Source organism: Cyprinus carpio, chromosome A12, assembly GCF_018340385.1.
Source record: "Cyprinus carpio isolate SPL01 chromosome A12, ASM1834038v1, whole genome shotgun sequence".
NCBI lineage: Eukaryota > Metazoa > Chordata > Actinopteri > Cypriniformes > Cyprinidae > Cyprinus > Cyprinus carpio.
Window position 1 is genome coordinate 1,785,993 of NC_056583.1, and position 9,955 is coordinate 1,795,947.

The following is a 9,955-nucleotide window of genomic DNA, read 5'->3' on the forward strand; positions in this document are numbered from 1 at the left end:
ACCAGGCCCAATGAGATTTCCAAAATAATTTCAGGACCATTTAAACACTTCTCACATAATATTTAGAGAAAACATACCAAATAGTAAAGGTCAAGGTTTACTGCATATACATAATAATATTATAATAATTTTATTAATTTATATTTTTATTATTTGTAATATTGGGAATATTGGGTATAATGTGTATTTGTTAATTTTGTGTATTATTAATTAATTGTATTTGTAAATATAATTTGTAACTACAACTGTATTTATTTATTCATAAAAAAATTGATAGTGAACACCCCTGCAAGTGTGAGTTCAGTGTTTCCATTCCACTGTATTACAAAGAGTGCAATTAAGCTAATGTGACAGATTATCATAGTAAAAATAAAATAAAATAAAATATTTGATATACTGTATGTTTTACTGCATTTTCTGCAGTTAGGTGCATATCTTAATTTAATTGGTAGCACTTTATGATAAGGTTTCATTGTTAACATTATTAACTAACAAGAACAATTGTATTTTTAATACAATTTGTAATCACAATTTTTTTTATTTCACAAAATAAAATAAAATTAATCAAAAAGATAGATAAGATAAGATAAGATAAGTTAAGATAAGATAAGATAAGATAAGATAAGATAAGATAAGATAGATAAAATAAAATAAAATAAAAGATAGATAAGATACGAAAAGATAAGAAGATAAAATAAAATAAAATAAAATAAGATAGATAAGATAAATAAGATAGATTAGATAAAATAACATAAAATAAATAAGATAGATTAGATAAAATAGAATAAATAAGATAAAATAAGATAAGATAAGATAAGATAAAATTAATTTAAATTAAATTAAATTAAATTAAATTAAATTAAATTAAAAATTAAATAAAAAATTAAATAAAAAATTAAATTAAAAATTTAATTAAAAATTAAATTAAATTAAATTAAATTAAATTAAATTAAATTAAATAGAGCAATCTAAAAGGGTTAAAAATAAAAGATCAAGATTTTAAAAATCTAGTGTTTTATAAAGGAATTGCTGAGTATGGTACCCAGGTTCAGTCGTGCTACGCGCTCTTTAATGTTACCAAGGTTACAGTTTCCATGCGAGAGCGAGGCGAATTGACGTCACTGGCAGGCTTTGATTGGTGTTCTACCGTTTCCGGTGGGAAGACGTCCAAGCGCCTGTGAAGAATAAAGAGTAACAGTCGCCGCCGCTGAATAACGGAATAACGCAGAAGCCGAGTCGCGTTTTAAAGGCTCGGTAAGGAATAACGGTCATATTTACTCGCGCGGCGTCTGTGATTATCGGTAAATGCTGGAAATGTCATTTGTTTACGATACAGTTAAAGATGGCGACCGCTCGGCGGCCTTCTGTTAGAGATTTATCGCATCTTATTTTCAAATATAATTCCCTCAAACCACTTTATAGTGTATGTGTGTAACCTTTAAACGTTCCCGATGAGGTTTAGAGTCGTTTAAGATAACGTCATGTCTGCTCTGTGTTGTATTTACACAGTCTGCGGTGCGTGTCTGTGGATTAAACTAATATTTCATACGCGTTACATTGTATTTTTATGTCTCTTTGATCTTGTGAAATAGATCTAAATGTATGTTTGATTGTGTTTTTAATTTTTTTTGTGTGTATTATTGTTTTGTGTGTGGTGTTTTTGGTGTGGATATTTTTTTTTTGTGTAAATATTATTATAACCCCTGTGGAGCGGGGATGTTTTTTTGTGAATAATCACAGTAAATACGCGTATAGCTAATGTTTCACGCGCTGGATCAAAGAAAGATAATCTCCGGATTATTCCTGACATCAGTCTCATGAGTGAAGCGATGCTGTAATCCTGTCCCTGTCCTCTGAGGGACTCCAGCAGGACATTCAGGCTGTGTTTCAAATGTGTTTATGCTCACGTGCAGACATTAGTGACACTGAACTGAACTGATAGTGTTTCTGCATTAATTCTGCACTGGATTGTAGCCAATCACAGCAATAGCCTCTTTTTCCATCAAAACAAAGCATGTCACACATCATTTAAAAAAATCCTGAATGACTTTATTACGGTTCGAGACAGACGAAGGTGTGTTTATTTAGTTTGACTACACTTTCTGCAATTAGGAGCATATATTTTATAATTGGTAGCACTTTACACTTTAAAGTTTTAATTTGTTAGCATTAGTTCATGTTTGATAAACTAACACAGCATGTATTACATTTACATTTACATTTAGTCATTTAGCAGATGCTTTTATCCAAAGCGACTTACAAATGAGGACAATGGAAGCAATCAAAACCAACAAAAGAGCAATGATATATAAGTGCTATAACAAGTCTCAGTTAGCTTAAACGCAGTACACGTAGCAAGGGCTTTTAAATAATATAATAAATAAAAAGAAAACAGATAGAATAGAAAAAGAATAGAGCAAGCTACTGTTAGAGGTCTTTTTTTTATAATTGTATAATAAATGAAAAGAATAGAAAATAGATAGAATACAAAAAGATTAGAAAGGTAGTTAGATTTTTATTATTATTATTATTATTATTAAGTAAGTGTTATTCATTTTTAATATAACTATTATTATTATTTTTTTGCTTTAAAATGTATTAATGCTGTATTTAACCTTTGTTAATGTTGTTTAATAAAAAAAAAAAAAATCATGTTCACATTGCATTAATTAATGTTAACAGATAAAACTCTTGATTTTGATAATGTATTAGTAAATGTTGAACTAAAGAGAAATGCTAAGATTAATAAATGCTGTATACGTTGTTGTTTTTTCATGTTAGATGATGTTAACAAATTAAACCTTATTGTAAAGTGTTACCATTTATTTTGGTCTGCCAGGTTGCATTTTATATTCAATATTTTATAAAAAGACTACATTTAGATCATGTGTGTTTTCAGTTATTCATTGAATATTTTCAGGATTTATTTATTTTCGTACTCTGTCAAACACTTGTTCTCTAGTGTTAAACTTCTTAATAAGAAAGATCGACACTTGTTTCATTTGTTCAGCATCTTGCTGCGTTGTCCGTGTTCATCACTTGCTGTAATTGTAATGCATTGATTGGTGTTTGTGCCCCACTGCAGGTCAAAGGTCAGATCCAGCGTTCAGCATGGCGTCAGGCAGCGTGAGCAGCGAGGAGGAGAAGAGTCTGAGGGAGTGTGAGTTATATGTGCAGAAACACAACGTCCAGCAGCTGCTGAAGGACTGCATCGTGCAGCTGTGCACCTCACGGCCCGACAGACCCATGGCCTTCCTCAGAGAATACTTCGAAAGGCTGGAAAAGGTTTGCACTTATTCGCTGACAACAACTTGAGATGTGTTTATTAAAACAACAGTTGGCCCGTGCGGTAATGCACAGCCACAGGTATCTGTTTTTATATGTATATATATTTATATTCATGCATCTTCATGCGCAGGAGGAAGCCAAGCAGCTCTTAAACCAGCAGAAGGCCAGCTCTCGCTCAGACTCTCGTGAAGATGAGGTGTCTCCTCCCATGAACCCGGTGGTGAAGGGCCGCAGGCGGAGAGGAGCCATCAGCGCTGAGGTCTACACCGAGGAGGACGCCGCCTCCTACGTCAGGAAGGTCTGTGTTTCTCCCAGTGACGTAATGTCTCATGTGTTGGGCTCCATTGGTCAATCGGTCGTGTTCTCTGTCTTCTCTGTGAAGGTCATTCCTAAAGACTACAAAACCATGGCTGCTCTCGCCAAAGCCATCGAAAAGAACGTGCTCTTCTCTCATCTGGACGACAATGAAAGAAGGTGACTTCGTGTTTTAGTTCATTTATCCCATTATTTAGTTTTTTAGGCAGGACACTACATGCAAAACTTTTTTTTTTTTTTTTTTCATGCACTGGTCAGTTTTGATTTTTTTTTTTTTTTTTTTTTTCTCAAAATGCAAAATAAACTTTTATTGCACGTTATCTATATGTGTTTAGATTCTTTAAAGGCCATGATTATTTTTTTCCACTTAAGCATCATTTTCATACACCAAACATTATCACTTGCATGATTTTATACAACATTGTATTTCTAAAAAAAAATAAAAATAAAAAATAGATTTTTTTTCTTTCTGATTTATGGAGTGATTAAAAAAAAAAAAATTTTTTTCTTTCTGATTTATGGAGTGATAAAAAATAAAAAAAAAAATAAAAAAGATTTTTTTCTTTCTGATTTATGGAGTGATAAAAAATAAAAAAAAAATAAAAAAGATTTTTTTCTTTCTGATTTATGGAGTGATAAAAAGAGAAATCCAAACTCACCTGCGTAAAAATTTTAAAACTGGATTTGATTTTTGTTCTGGATATTTATGCAAATCATCCCATATTTAATTAGATAATGCTTCATTTGCATATTTAAACATAACATTTCAGAAAACATGTAATACAAAAACATATGTAACCCCTAATGAAATCAATCAACAGGGGAAGTGTGGGGATGTCAAAGACATAAAATAACTTGTCTTCTGTTTTACCCTGCAGTGACATATTTGATGCCATGTTTCCAGTCACCTACATCGCAGGAGAGACTGTCATCCAGCAAGGTACAGCTTTAAAAACACTGATGAGCATCATATTGACCTTATTTATACACTGATGTACCTTTGCTGTTTTGTTTCACACTTGTTTCCTAGGTGACGAGGGTGATAACTTCTATGTCATCGATCAGGGTGAAATGGATGTGAGTTATCCTAAATCCTTAAAGCGCCACCTTGGATTAGTTCTCGTTATGCGGGTACAGGAGGTCATGAGTGTGTTTCCTCACAGGTGTATGTGAACAGTGAGTGGGCCACCAGCATCGGGGAGGGCGGCAGCTTCGGAGAGCTGGCTCTGATCTACGGCACCCCGAGAGCCGCCACCGTCAGAGCCAAGACCAACGTCAAGCTCTGGGGCATCGACAGAGACAGCTACAGGAGAATACTGATGGTACAGCTGCCCTTTACTCACACACACACACACACACACACACACACAACAATACTCCACATCATCCATCTGTCCTGTGTTTGATCGTAGGGGAGCACACTGAGGAAGAGGAAGATGTACGAGGAGTTCTTGAGCAAAGTATCTATTTTAGGTAAGTCTGTCTGTCTAGCTGTTAGGGGTGTGACGATACACTTCGCTCACGAGACAAGACGAGATGATGCATGATATTGGATTTACAAGAAGATGATACTTTAACACTATTTTTAAGAATCTTAGTTTATTTCAAAGTCACAAAATGCAAAAAATAATGTTTTCCTTGATCATCTTGTAATGAATGTCGCTTCAGTTCTACCCTCTATGTATGAATTATCATATGCAGTAAAAGCACTGTAAAAGTTTTTGCCCAGACTTCTCTCCTGTATGATTTCACACGAGTCTCTTCAGACCTTATGACAGGGCATGAACTATGCATGAGCAATAACTTCTTTTAACTTTTAACCGCCAGCATTTTTGATCATTTTCACTAAAATTTCATGGCCTCCTGAATATTTTATTATATGGGGGTCAAAGATGAAAAAGGGTTTACGCATAAAAACAATACTGCTTTAAAAAAAATTTTTCAAGTTTTCTGTTTCATGTAATTGTATTTCGTTTTTCTGAGCAAAAAATAAATATAAATTTTCCCCTGATTTACAGAAGACACCAACTAAAATGTCATTCAGTGTAACAATCTCATCAGGCATATTCACAACAAAAATAAATTTATGACGTATTAAAAAAACGAATTACTTTCACCCCAAATACTAATGAGTTGTTATTTTACATTTTTTAAATTTGCCACTATCCTAGGTTTTGCCCATTGGTCAGTAAGAATTTTTACTAATTTAAAACTAGGGTTGTGAACTGAGAACCGGTTGTTATTCAGAACCGGTTCTGTTCTTTGAAAAGAACCGGAACCATGAGCGATTTCTAAGTTTCGGTTCTGAAAACGGTTCTGGTGCAACACGTGACCCGTAAAGGATGTCACAAACCAAATAACAGAAACGTCACCCTGCCTCTTTAATTACTGAGCACATTGTTTCTAATGACACTCACTCCACAGACGTGCCACACCGCGTCATGTCTTTAACTACCAAACACAGGTTTCCTACGACTGTACTGCACTCGCACCTTTGATAATTGTGCACGTGGTTTTGTCTGACTGTACATGTACCGGCAGTGCACAGCACCTGCTGCCACAAAATTACATTATATTTGTCCCATATTGTCATTATTATACATACTGACTACAACTTGGACCACTAAATAAATAGACTGCTATTGTTATGTAAGTATGAGGGTTAGATTATTTAGTGTACAACTCATTTCAAGAGTGCTAAACAAAGTGATTTTTTTGCATTTTAAATGTTTAAAAATGTGGAAACCACTCAGTGCATCACAGCATCTCCTGACTGCATTATTATTTGTAAAACAGGGGCTTTATGGAGTGTGTGTATACATGGTTGTAAGCATAAGAGTTTATACTTCATTAATTTAGGGAAATGAACAAGTGTCTTAGCCCTCAAGGGACTATTTGGGCAACCAGCTTATTCCTGCTTGAAAAGCAAAATGTTATTGATATTGTAAAAAACATCAACTTTGAAGCACATGCTGATTGATGGACTTGCATTACTCAACATTACTTACTACCTTCCAGCAACACTACATTCAATGAAGGTAAAATAATTAATTTAAATGGAACCAGAATCAGAACCAGAAAATTTCTAACAATACCCAACCCTACTTATGAAGATCCGTATACTGTAATATATGTTGCATTTTGACATTGCCAACCTTTAAATTAAGTTGACAGTAAGTAATAAACAGTTTTGAGTAGTTGAGTATTGTGCATTTTTCCTTACCACTGTTTTTTTTAATAGTTTTAATGGAACTGGAACCGGAAAATTTCTAACGATTCCCGACCCTATTATAAAACCCAATAAAATTTAATATGCTCACTTATTCTTTTATATATTTTAATATGTACCGGTCAGAATAAGCATGTTGTTTGAATTTTTACATAACTGTAAGTGTTACACTGAATGACAATGGAACATTATTTCAACCAAATTTTGACATTTTATCCTTCAAAAACGTATTTGAAACCTTAAATGTAGACACTTTACTTGCATTTAATGTGTTTTCTATGGACACAAAATCACTTTTGCAAATTTCTTTTAATGTGCCTATGACCCATGAACATGCAATACATCAAAATAAAGAACAGAGCCTCTACTTTTAAACCAAAATATCTATTCTAGCTTCAAGCATTCTTTTTTATCAACACTTGAATGTAGGTAAGTTTCATAAAAAAATTAAAATAAAATTGTGAGTTGAGTGAATCATTCCGTCACTAACTACAGATGATATATATACATAGAGAGAGAGAGTGTCTGTGTCTGTGTAGTTCCTGTGTGCTGAGTGTTTCTGCTCACTGCAGAGTCTCTGGATAAGTGGGAGCGTCTGACCGTGGCTGACGCTCTGGAGCCGGTGCAGTTCGAGGACGGCCAGAAGATCGTGGTTCAGGGAGAACCGGGGGACGAGTTCTTCATCATCCTGGAGGTGCAGTATCCCGTCTGCTGACAGTGTGTCTGTGTTGCTGAAAGTGTTGTGTCTTCTGAAGTCCTGCCGTCTGTTTCTTCAGGGATGCGCAGCTGTTCTGCAGCGCAGGTCAGAGAATGAGGAGTTTGTAGAGGTCGGCCGGTTAGGACCGTCAGACTACTTCGGTAAGTGACATTAAACATGGAGGATTCAGTGCACATTCTTAAAGGGAGAGTTCACCCAAAAATGAAAAAAAAAGTCTGAGCTTCTGTTTTCCATGCAACAAAAGTGGTGCAGTATAAATCAAATTGAAAGAAAGAAAGAAACCATTTATGGCTCAGAACAACATTTTTGTATGAACTGTCCATTATTAATTTAGCAAGTCTCTGAAGGTGATCTGTTAGTCAAAATGTATCTCATCAGATAGGATACAGTTTATTCTTTATAATAGGATACTTATTAGTTATTCATGAAGATATATTGAGCAGTTAAGTAAGATTAGAAAATACTCAAATGAAAGTATAAGTGACATAAACTTATGAATTCAATGTTTATGGATTGTATGTTTCTCACACCTCACTCTCACTAGTCAAGATAGCTTTGTTGATATTAATGACAAAATATATTAATATAGTAGGTGTCTGAATTTGATCAGTCAGTCAATACAATTAAACGTTTATCTTAATGGATACGATACGGTTTATTTATTATAACGGGATGCTTATTAGCTATTCATGAAGTTATATTATGGAAGGATTAAAATAAAAAAGGTGATTGTGACTTTTCCCCCATAATTCTGAGGGAGATAAAAGTAAGAAATACGAGATATAAACAATTTTTTTTTTTTTTTTTTTTTTGAGTTTACTGAATTTAGCAATTTTTTGTTTTCACCATAGAAAAATAAAATACAAATAAGTCTTTTTTTTTTTTTTTTTTTTTAATTGTGAGTTTATATTTTTATTAAAAAAATTATATCTCGCTCAAGTTGCAAATCTTTTTTTTTTTTTTCAGTAATTTAGTAACTAAATAACTAAGTAATTATTATACTTAATTACTGTAGTTAATGAAGCATAAAAATAAAACCTGTGTTTCTTTGCTGTCACTAGGTGAGATCGCTCTGCTGATGAACCGCCCCCGTGCAGCTACCGTGGTTGCGCGCGGCCCGCTCAAATGCGTCAAGCTGGACAGGCCGCGTTTCGAGCGTGTGCTGGGACCCTGTTCAGACATCCTCAAACGCAACATCCAACAGTACAACAGCTTCGTGTCGCTCTCCGTCTGAGACGCTTTACCGCAGGGTCCACCTCACCATCTAGTTTCTCATTTACACGCATTCCCTCACGCATTCATTAAGTGCTTCCCATGCGACGGTCACGTCAGCCGAGAGCTTTAACAGCCGCTTTCATCGTCAGACATTCAGAGCCAAATGAAAGGCCAGACAATCAAACGTACGTTCCTCCAATCAAATCACAGCCTTTACTCTGCAGTGTTTTTACCTTTAATTCCGAGCAGTAAATGAAAACGACATGAATATATTTATAGTAGAGTTATCCTAAAAGCGTTTTGAATTCCTAGTTTTCTAAGGTGAACTGACTACATATATAACAGAGTGATGTTTGGCTGTACTGGTTATATTCTTTAGCCTTACTGCCTCATTTCCCTACACGGAGGAAAAGCAGTCGGGAACATAGATGCTGTTTTATTTCTTCTCATCATTCCAGCACACACTCTCACTATTTGTGTTTCAGTTGCTTATTGTAGTAACTAGTGAGGCCGTTCCTGTGCAGTATCTAAACGTTTAGGGTTTCTTGTAAGAGAAACGGGCTGATTTTTAAACTGATATCTCCTCAAAACCATAGCCGTTTCTGTTCTGTTACGAAGCCAGTGCCAAACGTTGGACAGAGCCTCGCGTCTTGACTTGAATTGAGCTTCTAGAGGTGAGCGTGACAGATATTTGACAGCGTGATAAAAATGTAATTTGTGTGTTCCCGCATGTACGCCGTCACCGAATGAGCTTTCAGTCCGAATGTTTCAGTATTTACCTTTTTGTCAGTATATGGCGAGAAATACCAGTTTTATTTTTTAAATAAGCTTATTTTTCCACAACGGTGCACAGTGGCATATTTAGTCGCATGTCATAATTTCAAGTGTTTCTGTGGCTATTTTTTTAAAGGAATAGTTCACCCAAAAAAGTCCTCACCCTCAGGCCATGCAAGATGTAGATGAGTTTATTTCTTCATCAGATTTGGAGAAATGTAGCATTGCATCAGTGTTTTAGCAATGGATGCTCTGCAGTGAATGGGTGCCGTCAGAATGAGAGTCTATTTGTTTCTTACAAACAAACAGCTTTTCTCTTCACAAGATGGTCACTGATGGACTGGAGTGGTGTGGATTACTTGTGGATTATTGTGATGTTTTTATCAGCTGTTTGGACTCTCATTCTGACGGCACCC

The 9,955-nt window shown here is 34.8% G+C and overlaps 1 protein-coding gene across 3 annotated transcripts; it reads left to right on the plus strand.

Moving 5' to 3' along the window:
* The first annotated feature begins 1,098 nt into the window (after positions 1 to 1,098).
* On the plus strand, positions 1,099 to 9,161 carry prkar1ab (protein kinase, cAMP-dependent, regulatory, type I, alpha (tissue specific extinguisher 1) b). Of its 3 annotated transcripts, XM_019069465.2 has the most exons (11): positions 1,099 to 1,254; positions 3,086 to 3,285; positions 3,419 to 3,586; positions 3,671 to 3,762; positions 4,482 to 4,543; positions 4,634 to 4,680; positions 4,767 to 4,925; positions 5,016 to 5,076; positions 7,405 to 7,526; positions 7,609 to 7,690; positions 8,612 to 9,161. In XM_019069465.2, the coding sequence occupies exons 2-11, from the start codon at positions 3,112 to 3,114 to the stop codon at positions 8,782 to 8,784; spliced, it is 1,140 nt and encodes a 379-aa protein (XP_018925010.1). In that variant the 5' UTR covers positions 1,099 to 1,254; positions 3,086 to 3,111; the 3' UTR covers positions 8,785 to 9,161. The 3 variants fall into 3 exon arrangements, with proteins under 3 accessions (XP_018925010.1, XP_018925009.1, XP_042623033.1); XM_019069464.2 differs by having other exon boundaries at positions 3,419 to 3,762; XM_042767099.1 differs by having other exon boundaries at positions 1,126 to 1,301; positions 3,419 to 3,762.
* The last annotated feature ends 794 nt before the right edge of the window (positions 9,162 to 9,955 follow it).

Coding starts and splice junctions, on each gene's coding strand:
- prkar1ab (XM_019069464.2), top strand. CDS start 3,112: ATGGCGTCAGGCAGCGTGAGCAGCGAGGAGGAGAAGAGTCTGAGGGAG. Junction 4,544..4,633: donor AGAGACTGTCATCCAGCAAG/GTACAGCTTTAA, acceptor CTTGTTTCCTAG/GTGACGAGGGTGATAACTTC. Junction 4,926..5,015: donor GCTACAGGAGAATACTGATG/GTACAGCTGCCC, acceptor GTTTGATCGTAG/GGGAGCACACTGAGGAAGAG.